Raw genomic sequence first — 16,925 nt, forward strand, 5'->3', positions numbered from 1 at the left:
TAGGTACCCTGCTGAACAGGGAATTCCAGCTCCTCCTGATGGCTGCCCACGTTGTGAGCACTGGTGTAGATGCACTTTAGCTGGGCTATCCATTTAACCCCAACATTGGCATGCTACCCATGGGTTCATCTATAATGAGCCTGGTTTTATCTCCCTCCCCCTCCCCTGATTTAAGCCCCCTTGATGAGCCCCACCACCTCATGAGCAACACTCCTTTTCCCTCTTTGAGACAGCTGAACTCCATCTGTCACCAGCAGGCCCAGTGCCATACAAACCTCACCATGACCAAAACAACCACAATTCCACCTATGGCACCATGATTCTCATCACTGCCACACTCCATATCCAGCAGAGGATATTTATCAGACTGCCATACCAGACCAGGGAGTTTCCTAGTAATGTTGCTAACCTAGGCACCAGGGAGGCAGCAGACATCCCTGTGGGATACGAGTCCCTAAAAACAGATCCTCCCCAGCATTCTTGTACCCCTAAAACTACTGGCAAGTGCTATAAGATATGAAAAGAGGCTTCTCCACAATGAACAACAGAACAACCCCAACTTTGATATGTATTCATAGCAAAGGTCCTCCAGCCCTTGGATGATCTGCAGTTATGACCTCACCATCACCACCCTTCACACGCTGGTCCCTCCATGCTACCCCACCCCAATCACCTCATCGTGCTGAGATCCCTCACCTGTACAGCCTAATCATCTTTCACTTTGTGAATGATCAGGACAAAAAGGACATCACGATAGCCAAGCAGGATCTGACTTTAATGAATTCATCTGCTGGCTTAGCCTGATTCCCTGGCTGTCCTGCACTTGTGAGTGCACTCAAGATGCTCCTCTCCATAACCAGAGAGCTGTACCAGAGCAGGAGCATCCGAGTAAAGTCTCTAACCTCCTCCTAACCAGGGAGGAAAAAGAATTCCTCACGAATGGGTGTGGTTGGTACCTCAGAAGGCAATTGCCTAATAAAGTTCCCCTCCTTTTCCTCTTACCAGCAGCAGTCATAATGCACGCAGCTGACTGACCAACCCTTGGCAGCCCTCTGGATGCACCTTCATGTACATCCCAGTCCGCAAATTCCACAGCCCTGTATATCTTATGTGAGAGCAACTGGGAAAGTGAGGGAGCCTTCCCGTTTCCACATACAACAACAACAATCTCAGCCTATATTCCTAGCAGAGATTCTCCAGGACTCCGATCATTGTAGAACATTACTTCAACACCACCACCCTCGCCACCATACTCCTCCTCCCCGCACCATCCCCCTCACCTGTGCAGCCCAGTCGCCTTCTTCCCCGAGGTTGGTCGCCTCCTGCGAGCACACGGAGCTGCGCTGCTCGCCCGGGCCCGGGGGCAGCCCGGCGGGGAAGCAGGGCAAGAGCGGCCTGAGGAAGCGGAACTCGCTGTTGACGCTGCCGCCGGCGAAGCAGATGTCGTAGACGTAGCTGCGGGGCAGGGAGCCCGCCGTGCTCTCCGACACAGCCGCGGGGAACGTGGGCAAGCTCTCGGCCCGCGCCCCACGCACCTTCGCCACCACCGCCGCCACGCCCGTGGCCACCAACAGCGCCGACACGCAGGCCAGCGAGGCGATCAGGTAGAGGGTCAGTGGCCCCTCCGAATCCGACTCCGACCCCGCCGCCGCCTCCGCCGCCTCCGCCGCCTCGTCCTCGCCGCCCCGCCAACGCGCGTCCGAGAAGCCGTCCACCAGGGCGATGCCCAGCGTGGCGGTGGCCGAGCGCGGCGGCTGCCCGCGGTCTCGCACCAGCACCACCAGCCTCTGCCGGGACGCGTCCCTCTCCGACACGGCCCGCGCCGTCCGCACCTCGCCGCTGTGCAGCCCCACGCGGAACAGACCCGGCTCCGTCGCCTTCCACACCTCGTACGACAGCCACGCGTTTCTGACCCGCGTCCGCGTCCACCGCCACCACCTTGCCCACCAGGTAGCCCGACGGAGACCCGCGCGGCACCACCTCGCCCCACCACACCCTGCTCTCCGGCGACGGGTGCAGCACCACCGGCGCGTTGTCGTTCTCGTCCCGCACCACCACGCGCACCACCGCCTGCGCGCTCAGCGACGGAGAGCCCCCGTCCGCAGCCACCACCGACACCTCCAAGGCGCGCACCTCCTCGTAGTCCAGCGCCCGCACCACGTAAACCTCCCCGCTCGCCGAGTTCACCGACACGCACGGACGCTCCTCGCCCGACACCCGGTACGTCACGCGCGCGTTGCTCCCCGCGTCCGCGTCCCTCGCCGACACGCTCCCGACACGCACCATCGGGCTGTTGTTCTCCACCACCCACAGCGTGTAAACCTCCCGGCTGAACTCGGGCGGGTTGTCGTTCACGTCCGAGATCTGCACCGAGATCACTTCCCGCGAGCTCAGCCGCCTCCTGCCCCAGTCCCGGGCCCTCACGCTGATGTTATACTCCGCCCTCCTCTCCCTGTCCAGCGCCGCCGTTGTTCGCACCTCGTAGTAATTCTCAAACGTCGGCGTCAGGCTGAACGGCAAGTCCCCGTCGATCCAGCACTCCGTCCTCCCGTTCTCGCCGGAGTCGCGGTCCCGCACGCTCAACAGGGCCACCACGCTGCGGGGCGGCGCGTCCTCGGCGATGGAGGCGCTGACGGACGTCACCGCTATCTCCGGGGCGTTGTCATTCACGTCCAGCACCTCCACCTGCACTTTGCAATGCGCAGACAGACCCCCGCCGTCGGTGGCTTTTACCATCATCTTGTGGCTTTTCACTTCCTCAAAGTCCAGGTTGCCCGCCACACGAATCTCCCCGGTTTCGGGGTCCAGCTCGAACATCTGGCGGGTTTCATCTTTTGTCTCAGTGAAGGCATAACGCACCTTCCCGTAGGACCCTTCGTCGGGATCCGCAGCAACCACTGTGACCACCAGCTGTCCTGAGGGACTGTTCTCCGGCACCCGCACCTCGTAGACCTCTCGATCGAATTTCGGTTTGTTGTCATTGGCATCCAGCACCACGATGCGGATCCGAGCTGTGCCCGACCTGGGTGGAGAGCCCCCGTCGGTGGCCGACAGCAGTAAATTCAGCTCTCGCTGCTCTTCCCGGTCCAGATGACGCTCCAGCACGAGTTCCACGTAATCTAGTGCGTCTTTCTCTGTTCTGAGAGCCAGGGAGAAATGTGGATTGGCCTCCAGGCTGTAGTTCTGCAAACCATTAATGCCCACGTCCTTATCTTGGGCGCTCTCCAGAAGGAAACGGGATCCCGGAGATTCCGTTTCGGGAATCTCTAAAACCATCTCCTTCACCGGGAACACGGGGGAATTGTCGTTCACGTCACGAACCTCCACCTCCCCTCGCATCAGCTGCAACGGATTTTCAAGGAAGATCTTAAAATACAGCGTGCAGGTAGCGCTCTGCGGGCAGATCTCCTCCCGGTCCAGAGACTCCTTGACTGTCAGGACGCCGCTGCTTGGATCGAGCCGGAAAAGCTGCTCCTTCCCCTCGGACACAACGCGGGCCTTGCGAGCCGACAGCTGGCTCGGAGCCACCCCCAGCTCCTCTGCAATGTTGCCCACAAACGAGTCCCTCTCCATTTCCTCCGCCACAGAATACCGCAGCCTTTCCGCCCCGCTCTGCCACACGCAAACGCACACAAGAAACAAGAGCACTTGCCTCTGCCTGCCTCCGCTCCGTCTCCCACACGCCAGCAGCCTCCAGAAAAGCCATCCACCCTCCTGCGGGGCTCCCACCATTCTGCACCGGCCTCCGACCCACAGCGCTCTTGCTCAGCAATCCCGCGGCCGGGGGGCTCAAACCTCCCGACCAAGCCCTTCTCTGCCCCTGCCTCCTTCCCCAGCACCTCACAAAGCTCTTTTTGTTTTTTTTTTCTTCTGTCTCCCGGTGACTGCAAACGCGGTGCTGGGAGAGGAACCTTCGGCTCCGTGGCCAACACCCCCACCCAGTGTCGCAAGTGGGAATTGTTCCTCTGCCTTACTCTCTACAGCGCTTCTGCTTTCGAGTTTGGTGCTTGAATCTGCGCTCTCTACGCAAAAGCTGAGACTAAAAGGACCTTTGAATATTTCTCTATTCTCCCCCAATACACAGGGCTACTCTGTCATCAGTTCCTAGCTGGCCACCCGAATTTTTCATAAAGAGCTCTGGGTTTTCCTTTGTGTTTTGTCAGCATTTCAAGTTCCTTTACTTCCACGGGATGCATCGTTGCATTTTTCTTCTCTTCTCCATTTCTTAAACAGCACAGGACAAGTAATAAGTGGGCCTGGTCTGAGAAGAGACGCTATGGAGAGCTGGTGCCAAAGAGCAGACACAGAAAGGCGCAGTAGGATAAAAAAATCATAATCCCAGCTCAGCATAACACTACAGTGAGAAGGACACATCGTCCTAAGGCTGATTTCCTCACACTGTGTATCACACCTCGCCCAAAGGACACATGGCTCTGGGACTTTTCTGTGCAAAAAGAGTTTCTCTTGTTTAATTGACTGGAGGATCCTCCCCCGCCTCCTCCATACGAATAAACAGTTCCTGCCCACGGAAGAGCACTGAAATGAAATGATCCTTGCCAAACATAACAATTCCATTATTTACCAGTCCTTGTCCCTCTCCGTTGTTACCAGAATTCCGTAGAGAAACTTTGGAGGTCTCTTCACTGAGAAATCAAACCTGAACAACTGAAGCTGTGTAAGGACACACAGCTAAAAACTATTTAATATCAAAGAGAAGGAGAGGCCATCATTTAAACCCCCAGATGTACAAATGCCAATGAGAAGAGCTAATAGAAACAAAAGCCAAGACCAGGGATCTAATGACACGAACCTGACGGGTCATTAAAGGAACCATTCATCTGTAAGCTGCAAGAGGCAAGGGCCAGAAATGTTGCTATATAGGTAGGAAAATATTACTCTGACAAGTGAACTTCGAGATATCAGACTCACCTAAGAATTCCCAGGAAGGGTTTATGGTTTTCTGTCATCAGACATTTGGCTCTTGACAATGTGTGGGCAAAACAGCACAGACTACATTGAAGATCAGCAATGATTATGAAAGGAGAAGGAACAAGAAAGCTTCTCGATGACTTATGCTGTTCAGTGTCTATATTGTAATGCAAAAGTTTTAGACTACTATACTGGAATACCAATAACAGCACTGTAAATGCTATACTATGTTGTACACAAAACCCCAGAAATATAAGATTTAAATTTACTGTATGAAAAACATAAGAATGAATTGCTCAAAGCACACACTTTGCAGTAGGGACAACGTGTAACCTCCTGCTCAAATAAGCAAAGGGTGTCAACATCAAGCATTCCAAACTGAATCAGCTTCTGCTTCTTTTCAAGGAATTACTTTGCAAGTTTCATTTTGCTCAATACCTGCTTGGCCTGGTACTGAACACTCTGCAGAAAGTTGTGACTCTATTGCAGAATACTCTCCGTCAGGAAAATAAAACAAAGCAAAAACAAATGCAGAGAAATTATGTAGCAAAATAATATCTTGAAGAACTGCTCCCAATATGCAAGTTTTCCCTCGATATCTGAAAGCAGTAGCACTCTCACACAAACATCCTAAACTGTTGCTTCTCTACTGTTTTATCTCCCACACCTGCCAGGAACATCCTACACTGTTTTCTCTCTTCTGCTTTACTTCCAGCAGAAGTTCAGTAACTGGAAGTCCCCCATGAAAACAAGGAGAACCAATTGAGAGACTCCTGCCAGACACTTGCAGAATGCTTCATCTGCCTCTTCATCCTGAGACAGTGGTTGGAGGATGTCTATGCAAACTCTGGAGAGAGCATATCTGCCTTGTCGCCTTCACCCTCACCCTCACCCATAAGCACTTGATCTTAACATCACATTCATTCAGCTCCATAGAATCAACACTCCCTAACACATACAAACACCCCAACATGTTTTCTTCCTTGACATTTCTCAAGAGCTTACAACCATCCACTGCAGCATTCTGCTCATCAGAGCCATGCCACCACGTTGCTCTCATGGTGACTGAGAAACACATAACCTACAACACAGTGGATCTCAACTCCTCGTCTTTCTTATCCATGGTGAATACTTAGGTGTCGATGCACTTGAGCCGAGGCTAAAGCTTTCATCTGCAATATTACCAAACACGCAAACGCTGATCTCTAGCAAGCCTGTTTTATATCCTTCACAACAAATACAAATCACACGTGATGAGCTGCACCACCTCATGAGTGAAAACTATTTTCACACTTCTGAAGTGCCTAGAACTCTTCCCAGCAGACCAGGTGCAGTATAAACATTAAAATTATTAAAAAAAAAAATACCAAAGACACAAAGGTTCCAAGCCTGTGGTCAGTGTTGATTACTACCTCTCCACCACTACCCTACTCAACATGATATTCCCTCCTCCTTTCCCCGCACGATTGCCACAGCCCCATCTCGGCGATCCCCCTCACCTGTGCAGCCCAGTCGCCTTCTTCCCCGAGGTTGGTCGCCTCCTGCGAGCACACGGAGCTGCGCTGCTCGCCCGGGCCCGGGGGCAGCCCGGCGGGGAAGCAGGGCAAGAGCGGCCTGAGGAAGCGGAACTCGCTGTTGACGCTGCCGCCGGCGAAGCAGATGTCGTAGACGTAGCTGCGGGGCAGGGAGCCCGCCGTGCTCTCCGACACAGCCGCGGGGAACGTGGGCAAGCTCTCGGCCCGCGCCCCACGCACCTTCGCCACCACCGCCGCCACGCCCGTGGCCACCAACAGCGCCGACACGCAGGCCAGCGAGGCGATCAGGTAGAGGGTCAGTGGCCCCTCCGAATCCGACTCCGACCCCGCCGCCGCCGCCTCCGCCGCCTCGTCCTCGCCGCCCCGCCAACGCGCGTCCGAGAAGCCGTCCACCAGGGCGATGCCCAGCGTGGCGGTGGCCGAGCGCGGCGGCTGCCCGCGGTCTCGCACCAGCACCACCAGCCTCTGCCGGGACGCGTCCCTCTCCGACACGGCCCGCGCCGTCCGCACCTCGCCGCTGTGCAGCCCCACGCGGAACAGACCCGGCTCCGTCGCCTTCCACACCTCGTACGACAGCCACGCGTTCTGACCCGCGTCCGCGTCCACCGCCACCACCTTGCCCACCAGGTAGCCCGACGGAGACCCGCGCGGCACCACCTCGCCCCACCACACCCTGCTCTCCGGCGACGGGTGCAGCACCACCGGCGCGTTGTCGTTCTCGTCCCGCACCACCACGCGCACCACCGCCTGCGCGCTCAGCGACGGAGAGCCCCCGTCCGCAGCCACCACCGACACCTCCAAGGCGCGCACCTCCTCGTAGTCCAGCGCCCGCACCACGTAAACCTCCCCGCTCGCCGAGTTCACCGACACGCACGGACGCTCCTCGCCCTCCTCGCCCGACACCCGGTACGTCACGCGCGCGTTGCTCCCCGCGTCCGCGTCCCTCGCCGACACGCTCCCGACACGCACCATCGGGCTGTTGTTCTCCACCACCCACAGCGTGTAAACCTCCCGGCTGAACTCGGGCGGGTTGTCGTTCACGTCCGAGATCTGCACCGAGATCACTTCCCGCGAGCTCAGCCGCCTCCTGCCCCAGTCCCGGGCCCTCACGCTGATGTTATACTCCGCCCTCCTCTCCCTGTCCAGCGCCGCCGTTGTTCGCACCTCGTAGTAATTCTCAAACGTCGGCGTCAGGCTGAACGGCAAGTCCCCGTCGATCCAGCACTCCGTCCTCCCGTTCTCGCCGGAGTCGCGGTCCCGCACGCTCAACAGGGCCACCACGCTGCGGGGCGGCGCGTCCTCGGCGATGGAGGCGCTGACGGACGTCACCGCTATCTCCGGGGCGTTGTCATTCACGTCCAGCACCTCCACCTGCACTTTGCAATGCGCAGACAGACTCCCGCCGTCCGTGGCTGTCACTATCATCTCGTGGCTTTTCGCCTCCTCGAAGTCCAGGTTGCCCGAGATTCGAATCTCCCCGGTTTCGGGGTCCAGGTCGAAGAGCTGCCGAGTTTCTTCCGGTGTCTGGGTGTAGGCATAACGCACCTTCCCATTGGACCCTTCGTCAGGATCCGTGGCCACCACTCTGACCACCAGCTGTCCCGGGGGACTGTTCTCAGCCACTCGAACCTCGTACACGTCCCGTCCGAAGACCGGTTTATTGTCATTGGCATCTACCACAATGATGCGGATCCGAGCTGTGCCCGACCTGGGTGGAGACCCCCCGTCAGTGGCCGTCAGCAGTAAGTTCAGCTCCCGATGCTCTTCCCGGTCCAGATGACGCTCGAGAACCAGCTCCGCATATTTTTTTCCATCTTTCTTTGTTCCGAGCGCGACAGAGAAATGCGGATTGGCCTCCAGGCTGTAGTTCTGCAAACCATTAATGCCCACGTCACGGTCATGGGCGCTCTCTAGAGGGAAACGGGATCCCAGAGATTCCGTTTCGGGAATCTTTAAAACCATCTCCTTCACCGGGAACACGGGGGAATTGTCGTTCACGTCACGAACCTCCACCTCCCCTCGCATCAGCTGCAACGGATTTTCAAGGAAGATCTTAAAATACAGCGTGCAGGTAGCGCTCTGCGGGCAGATCTCCTCCCGGTCCAGAGACTCCTTGACTGTCAGGACGCCGCTGCTTGGATCGAGCCGGAAAAGCTGCTCCTTCCCCTCGGACACAACGCGGGCCTTGCGAGCCGACAGCTGGCTCGGAGCCACCCCCAGCTCCTCTGCAATGTTGCCCACAAACGAGTCCCTCTCCATTTCCTCCGCCACAGAATACCGCAGCCTTTCCGCCCCGCTCTGCCACACGCAAACGCACACAAGAAACAAGAGCACTTGCCTCTGCCTGCCTCCGCTCCGTCTCCCACACGCCAGCAGCCTCCAGAAAAGCCATCCACCCTCCTGCGGGGCTCCCACCATTCTGCACCGGCCTCCGACCCACAGCGCTCTTGCTCAGCAATCCCGCGGCCGGGGGGCTCAAACCTCCCGACCAACCCCTTCTCTGCCCCTGCCTCCTTCCCCAGCACCTCACAAAGCTTTTGCTTTTTTTTTCTTCTGTCTCCCGGTGACTGCAAACGCGGTGCTGGGAGAGGAACCTTCCGCTCCGTGGCCAACACCCCCACCCAGTGTCGCAAGTGGGAATTGTTTCTCTGGCTTTGTCCATCGTTGCTGCTTTCGAGTTTGCTGCTTCAATCTGTGGTCCCCGTGCAAAAAACAAGTCAAAAAGGGTCGTGGGAATTTCCTCTATCATCTCCTCAGACAAAGGGCTCTCTTGGCATCACTTTCCAGCTCACAACTCTTCATGCACAGCTCTTGGTTTTCCCCTGCGTGGTGTCGGTTCTGTATCTTCCACAGGATGCATCACAAGATGTTTCTTACCTTGGTTACTTGTCAATCAGCCCAGGAGAGTTAAGATGTGCCCAGGGGCAGAGAGGCTTTTGAACATGATAGCTGGTGCCAGAGAGCAGACCGGGAAAAGGCTTTGGAAGAGAAATAGTCCCACATACCCTTGATCTCCATGACTCCAGGGTGTTAAGGACACAGAATCCTCCTGATGTGTGTGTGACATTCTGTAATCACACCAAAGGACTTAGGACACAAAATCTTGTCTGTGCTTAAAGCCTTTACCTCCTTTAATTGACTGGGGGATCCTCCCCTGCTGCCTGGTGACTCTTGAACTCACCATCACTTTTGCCACTCTCTAACACATTCCTGGAAGATATCCCCAGCCCCTGTGCCAACATCCACCTGCTTCAACCTCCTTCCATGTTTTGGGGGTATAGAGTCCCAGCCCATGGAAGAACTTTGCAACAAGATGGTCATTAAGGTCCTTTCTTACCCAAACTATCCTATATTTCTGCAGTCCTTTCCCCTCTCTGATCTCACCGCACAGGCATAGAAATACTTACTGCACTCACAAGTCAAACCTGAACAACTGAAGCACTCGGCAGAAAATTTAGATAATATTTCAGAGCCCTCTCCATCAGAAAAATAACACAAAGCAAAAACAAATGCAGGAAATGTGATATAAGAGAAACTTTTCTGCCAGATTTGCTTCTACTTTTCAGCCTTTCCCTTGATATTAGGAACCAGCAGCACTCTCACAATCATACAGCAAGTCTCAGTGTCATCAGCATGCAACACAGTCCTCCTCTTCCATCCAGATCACACCTGCAAATTACCTACAGGAATCAAGTACTGCCCAGGAGGGCAGGGGGTTTCCTCCCTCACAGAGAAGCCTTGTGCCTCTTGCTACTACTTTTTAGGTGGGTGTTTGCTCTTTGTTCTCCTTTCCCCATGAGGACATCACCAGGGAGGACAGACACACTTGTCTTTCTCCTCACTTACTGAGGGGTCAGCCAAGGGTTCTGATCAGAACTGACATTTAGCTCCATCCCCTGGTTTCCTGCACAAGCTGCTCCTGCAGCTCTGGGCCCTGGGTCTTCAGACAGGGGAGCTCTGGCCTCCAAAGAACAGAGAGTGGAGGCTCTCATTAGGAGGTAAGCAGGCACCAGAGAGAACTGCAGAGGACATGTCTTACACCACTGGCTGTGTGACAGTGCTCTTCTCCACCCAGAGCCCAAGAGCAGGTTGGACCCTGCAGTGTCTCTCTCACCTGGATGAGGACATTCTAAATCTAGAAACCTTTCTCCACTACGAACACCAAAAGGGCACTACAGCAGGTCTGTTAGAAGTCTAAGAGACTGATTTCATAAGGTAAGATCCCAAAATAAAAGCATTTTCTCACAAATGTTAAATGTAGTTTCATGGTGAGGTATTGAGGTTGGTCCTTGTCTCCCCTGAGGCTACTGGGGCTCTGAGAATCTGCAGTCAAGTAAGTCCAAGTCATTGGTGGTTATGAAACAGAAATCTGTTTAGGGCTCTCCAAGATGGTCTGAAGTGCCAGAAGGATCCCTAGAATCTTATGTCATGATTAGAGGGGAGACTGAGAATAATTGTGTGGAGAGGTTAGGAGAGAAGGAGCTAATTCAATCATCACCTCTTGTCTCCTCCACACTCCTGGGACAGCTGGAGGTTCAGGAGCACCTTAGACATGACTCACTTGAAGTTCAGAGCAGCAGTGAGAAGAGATGTGCTGTTTGTTTGCAGTAGCACCCCTCAGGTTCATGGAATGGCTGGAAGGTCATAGAACCACATCAAGGTTTGGGTTGGAAGGGACCTTAGGGACGAGAGAATCCCACAATCATTCAGGTCAAACAGAGCTCTGAGCATCAGGTCCAACTGTCACCACAACACCACCATGCCCTCTAAACCATGTCCTGAAGTGCAACTTCTATACCTTTTGTGAAGACCTCTGGGCATGGTGACTCCACCACCACCTTGGACAGCCTGTTCCTATGATTGAACACTCCTTTAGTGGAGATATTTTTTCTTAATATCCCATCTAAACTTCCCCTGGTGCAATTTGGGGCCATGCTATTGCTTCTATCATGGGAAAACAGAACAACGCCTCCTTTCCTGGAGCTGCAGAGAGAGAGAAATTCCATCAGTCTCTTCCAGACCAAACAGTCCCAGTTCCTCGGGCATTCACAAGACTTGTACACCAGACCCTTCCCAGCTCTCTTGGCCTTCTCTGGACACAACCCAAAGCCTCAATGTTCTTCTTGGAGTGAGAGGCCTAAATAACACAGGATTTGAAGAGAGACCTCACCAGAGCCAAGTACAGGGGCATGATCCTTTCCCTTCTCCTGCAGGCCTAAGTATTTCTGATAGAAACCAGCAGTCTCTTGGCCTTTTGGGACACCTGGGTACATCCTGTCTGTTGTCACCCAACACCCCAGGTCCTTTTCTGCTGAACATCTTTCCAGCCACTCCTCCCCAGGCCTCCAGACTGACTTGGGGTTGCTGGGACTGAAGTGCAGGACCTGACACTTGGCCTTCTTTAACCTCATACAACTGACCTCGGCCCATGGACCCACCAAGTCCACATCCCTCTTCAGAGCCCTCCTACCTCTGAGCAAATCCAAACCCCCTCCAAACTCAGGATCATCTGCCAACTTCCTGAGAGTGCACCCAATCCCCTCATCCAGATCATTGATCAAGATGTTAAACAAGCCTGGCCCCAACACTGAGCCCTGGGGACACTGCTTCTGACTGGATGCCAACTGGATTTAACTCCACTCACCACAGCTCTCTGGGATCAGCTCTCCAGACAGCTTTTTACACAGCAAAGGGAATATGTATCTGTGCCATAATCTGTCAGGATTTCTAATAGAATGCTGTGGTGACAGCGTCACAATCTGCACTAAAGTCGGGAAACAGCACCCAGGGCCATTATGTCATCCACTGGAGGGGACTCACTAGGTCATAGAAAGAGAAGTTGGCCAAGCAGCACCTGCCTTTCATGAGCCCATATGCAGGCTGGGCCTGCACAAGCTGTGTGAGCACAATGAAGGTGAAACACACTGTAAGCCCTGAGGATAACTGGTCTGAGTATTAACTTGACTGAGGCCAAAAAAGGCATTAACACCACAGCCATGTCCTACAATCTCTGTACTCTGACTGACTTGCCTGCCCCTTCTGCCCAGGTTGGAAAACTCCTTTTTTCCCTGAGTCCCAGCACAATCTCCCTGTTGAGCCATGCCAGTTGTCTTCCTTGCCACTTCATCCAACACCACATGGGGACAGCCCTCCTGGAATGCTTTCACCTTTAGAACTCTTTCAACCACTGTCCTCAGTGGGCCAAAGTCTGCCCTCTGGAAGGCCATGGCAGTGCTTTTGATGACCCCCTACATTTCTTCCCCCAGAAACAAGAATTCAATCATTTCATGGTCACGAAGCCCAAGATGCTGTCTGACCACCACATCTCCCACCAGTCCTTCTCTCTTTGTAAACACCAAGTTTAGAGAGGCACCTCTCCACATAGCTTCACTTATCAGCTCTCTCAGGAAATTCTCTCCCACACCTCCCAGGAACATCCTACACTCTTTCCTCTCTACTCTTTTACTTCCAGAAGAAGTTCAGTAACTGGAAGTCCCCCATGAAAACAAGGAGAAGCAATAGACTACCAAGAGGATATCAGCCTCGTTGGCCTTCACCTTCACCCTCACCCATAAGCACTTGATATTAACACCACATTCACTCAGCTCCATAGAATCAGCACTCCCTAACACACACAGACACCCCAACATGTTTTCTTTTTTGACTTTTCTCAAGAGCTTATAACCATCCATGGCATCATTCTGGTCATCAGACTCATCCCACCACGTTTCTGTGATGGTCACTAAGTCACAGATATCCTGCTGCACAATGGCTTTCAGCTCCTTCTCTTTCTTATCCATGCTGAATACATTGGTACAGATGCACTGGAGTCCAGGCTAAATGTTTCACCTGCAATATTGCCACACCACCCCAAGGCTCATCTCTACTGACCCTGTTTTACCTCCATCACAACTTACAGAAATCCCACTGGATGAGCTGCACCACCTCATGAGGGAAAACTATTTTCACTCTTTTGAGATGGCTGGAACTCTACCCAGCAGACCAGGTGCACTGTATATGGTGTAATTATTTAAAAAAAAAAATACAAAACAACACAAATAAACAAAAATTAAATTCCACCAGTAGTACCAGCTAGACTCATCCCTGCCAAACTCCATATCCAATAGTGGGTAGGTATAATATCCCAGTAGCAGACAAGGGAGTTGGAGTTTCCAAGTAGAGTTTTTACACCAGGCATCAGGGAGGCAAACACTTCCCCATGGGTATGAGTGCTTATAAAAAGACTCTCTCTAGGTTATTGTAGGATGCAATCAGGTACTGGTAGGTTCTATATGGTCTCCCTAGAGCATTTTCTTCTCAGCACTTTAAAAAACCCCTACTACTCATGATTAAAGCATCAGATCACTGTTAATTAATACCTCACCATCACCACCCTCATCATGAGTTCCCTCTTTGTTTCCCTGCACAGAGATGCTCGAGGCCTCGGATCATTCCTCCTGATGACCCCACCACCATTACCACACCCCTCATTACAACCTTCCCCACCCCAGAGCCATCACCTCGTCACACACAGGTTGCCTAATCTCAAAATCTGAACTAACACAACTTAGTCCTCCTCTTTTAACAGCATTGAGGATCCAAGCCTCAGATCATTGTTGATCATGACCTCGTCACCGAAACCACCCTCCCCATGATATGCCCACCTCGTTTCCCCGCACCATTGCCACAGCCCCATCTCGGCGATCCCCCTCACCTGTGCAGCCCAGTCGCCTTCTTCCCCGAGGTTGGTCGCCTCCTGCGAGCACACGGAGCTGCGCTGCTCGCCCGGGCCCGGGGGCAGCCCGGCGGGGAAGCAGGGCAAGAGCGGCCTGAGGAAGCGGAACTCGCTGTTGACGCTGCCGCCGGCGAAGCAGATGTCGTAGACGTAGCTGCGGGGCAGGGAGCCCGCCGTGCTCTCCGACACAGCCGCGGGGAACGTGGGCAAGCTCTCGGACCGCGCCCCACGCACCTTCGCCACCACCGCCGCCACGCCCGTGGCCACCAACAGCGCCGACACGCAGGCCAGCGAGGCGATCAGGTAGAGGGTCAGTGGCTCCTCCGAATCCGAATCCGACTCCGACCCCGCCGCTGCCGCCTCCGCCGCCTCGTCCTCGCCGCCCCGCCAACGCGCGTCCGAGAAGCCGTCCACCAGGGCGATGCCCAGCGTGGCGGTGGCCGAGCGCGGCGGCTGCCCGCGGTCTCGCACCAGCACCACCAGCCTCTGCCGGGACGCGTCCCTCTCCGACACGGCCCGCGCCGTCCGCACCTCGCCGCTGTGCAGCCCCACGCGGAACAGACCCGGCTCCGTCGCCTTCCACACCTCGTACGACAGCCACGCGTTCTGACCCGCGTCCGCGTCCACCGCCACCACCTTGCCCACCAGGTAGCCCGACGGAGACCCGCGCGGCACCACCTCGCCCCACCACACCCTGCTCTCCGGCGACGGGTGCAGCACCACCGGCGCGTTGTCGTTCTCGTCCCGCACCACCACGCGCACCACCGCCTGCGCGCTCAGCGACGGAGAGCCCCCGTCCGCAGCCACCACCGACACCTCCAAGGCGCGCACCTCCTCGTAGTCCAGCGCCCGCACCACGTAAACCTCCCCGCTCGCCGAGTTCACCGACACGCACGGACGCTCCTCGCCCTCCCCGCCCGACACCCGGTACGTCACGCGCGCGTTGCTCCCCGCGTCCGCGTCCCTCGCCGACACGCTCCCGACACGCACCATCGGGCTGTTGTTCTCCACCACCCACAGCGTGTAAACCTCCCGGCTGAACTCGGGCGGGTTGTCGTTCACGTCCGAGATCTGCACCGAGATCACTTCCCGCGAGCTCAGCCGCCTCCTGCCCCAGTCCCGGGCCCTCACGCTGATGTTATACTCCGCCCTCCTCTCCCTGTCCAGCGCCGCCGTTGTTCGCACCTCGTAGTAATTCTCAAACGTCGGCGTCAGGCTGAACGGCAAGTCCCCGTCGATCCAGCACTCCGTCCTCCCGTTCTCGCCGGAGTCGCGGTCCCGCACGCTCAACAGGGCCACCACGCTGCGGGGCGGCGCGTCCTCGGCGATGGAGGCGCTGACGGACGTCAGCGTTATCTCCGGGGCGTTGTCATTCACGTCCAGCACCTCCACCTGCACTTTGCAATGTGCAGACAGACTCCCGCCGTCGGTGGCTGTCACCACCATCTCGTGGCTTTTCACCTCTTCAAAGTCCAGGTTGCCCGCCACACGAATCTCCCCAGTTTCGGGGTCCAGCTCGAACATCTGGAGCGTTTCATCTTGTGTTTCAGTGAAGGCATAACTCACCTTCCCATTGGACCCATCGTCGGGATCCGTGGCCACTACTCTTACGACCAGCTGTCCCTCGGGACTATTCTCCATCACCCGCACCTCGTAGACCTCCCGATCGAATTTCGGAATGTTGTCATTGGCATCCAGAACCACGATACGGACCCGAGCTGTGCCCGACCTGGGTGGAGAGCCCCCGTCGGTGGCCGTCAGCAGTAAATTCAGCTCTCGCTGCTCCTCCCGGTCCAGATGACGCTCCAGCACCAGCTCCGCGTATTTTTTTCCATCTTTCTTTGCCTCGAGAGCGATTGAGAAATGGGAATTGGCCTCAAGGCTGTAGTTCTGCAAACCATTAGTGCCTACGTCACGGTCTTGGGCGCTTTTCAGAGGGAAACGAGACCCGGGTGGTGTCGTTTCGGGAATCTTTAAAAGCATCTCCTTTACCGGGAACACGGGGGAATTGTCGTTCACGTCACGAACCTCCACCTCCCCTCGCATCAGCTGCAGCGGATTTTCAAGGAAGATCTTAAAATACAGCGTGCAGGTAGCGCTCTGCGGGCAGATCTCCTCCCGGTCCAGAGACTCCTTGACTGTCAGGACGCCGCTGCTTGGATCGAGCCGGAAAAGCTGCTCCTTCCCCTCGGACACAATGCGGGCCTTGCGAGCCGACAGCTGGCTCGGAGCCACCCCCAGCTCCTCTGCAATGTTGCCCACAAACGAGTCCCTCTCCATTTCCTCCGCCACAGAATACCGCAGCCTTTCCGCCCCGCTCTGCCACACGCAAACGCACACAAGAAACAAGAGCACTTGCCTCTGCCTGCCTCCGCTCCGTCTCCCACACGCCAGCAGCCTCCAGAAAAGCCATCCACCCTCCTGCGGGGCTCCCACCATTCTGCACCGGCCTCCGACCCACAGCGCTCTTGCTCAGCAATCCCGCGGCCGGGGGGCTCAAACCTCCCGACCAACCCCTTCTCTGCCCCTGCCTCCTTCCCCAGCACCTCACAAAGCCTTTTTTTTTTTTTTTCTTCTGTCTCCCGGTGACTGCAAACGCGGTGCTGGGAGAGGAACCTTCCGCTCCGTGGCCAACACCCCCACCCAGTGTCGCAAGTGGGAATTGTTCCTCTGCCTTGTTCAGGGAAATGCTTCTGCTTTGGACTTTCCTGCCTGAACCTGTGGTC

General features: G+C 55.5%; 2 protein-coding genes across 2 annotated transcripts; both read right to left on the minus strand.

Annotated features, from left to right (window-relative positions):
• Window positions 1-1,226: 1,226 nt before the first annotated feature.
• On the minus strand, window positions 1,227-8,969 carry LOC115599093. Its single transcript, XM_030459375.1, is given in 3 exon segments — window positions 1,227-1,907; window positions 1,909-3,766; window positions 6,394-8,969. Coding segments are annotated over 3 exon segments (5,028 nt in total). The 5' UTR covers window positions 8,883-8,969.
• A 1,262-nt stretch (window positions 8,970-10,231) lies between these two features.
• Window positions 10,232-16,721, minus strand: LOC115599046 (protocadherin beta-16-like). Its single transcript, XM_030458876.1, has 2 exons — window positions 14,179-16,721; window positions 10,232-10,426 (listed from the first exon to the last, which is right to left on the minus strand). Exons 1-2 carry the CDS (start codon window positions 16,636-16,638, stop codon window positions 10,307-10,309), a joined length of 2,580 nt encoding a protein of 859 aa, XP_030314736.1. The 5' UTR covers window positions 16,639-16,721; the 3' UTR covers window positions 10,232-10,306.
• Between the last annotated feature and the right edge of the window lie 204 nt (window positions 16,722-16,925).

The sequence above is a fragment of the Calypte anna genome, chromosome 13 (assembly GCF_003957555.1).
Source record: "Calypte anna isolate BGI_N300 chromosome 13, bCalAnn1_v1.p, whole genome shotgun sequence".
Taxonomy (NCBI): domain Eukaryota; kingdom Metazoa; phylum Chordata; class Aves; order Apodiformes; family Trochilidae; genus Calypte; species Calypte anna.

What these genes read in the sequence shown, in the direction of transcription:
- LOC115599046 (XM_030458876.1), bottom strand. Translation starts at nt 16,638, where the DNA reads ATGGTGGGAGCCCCGCAGGAGGGTGGATGGCTTTTCTGGAGGCTGCTG. An exon ending in AAGGCGACTGGGCTGCACAG is followed by an intron (nt 10,427 to 14,178) that starts GTGAGGGGGATC and finishes TGTTCTTTGGAG; the next exon opens with GCCAGAGCTCCCCTGTCTGA.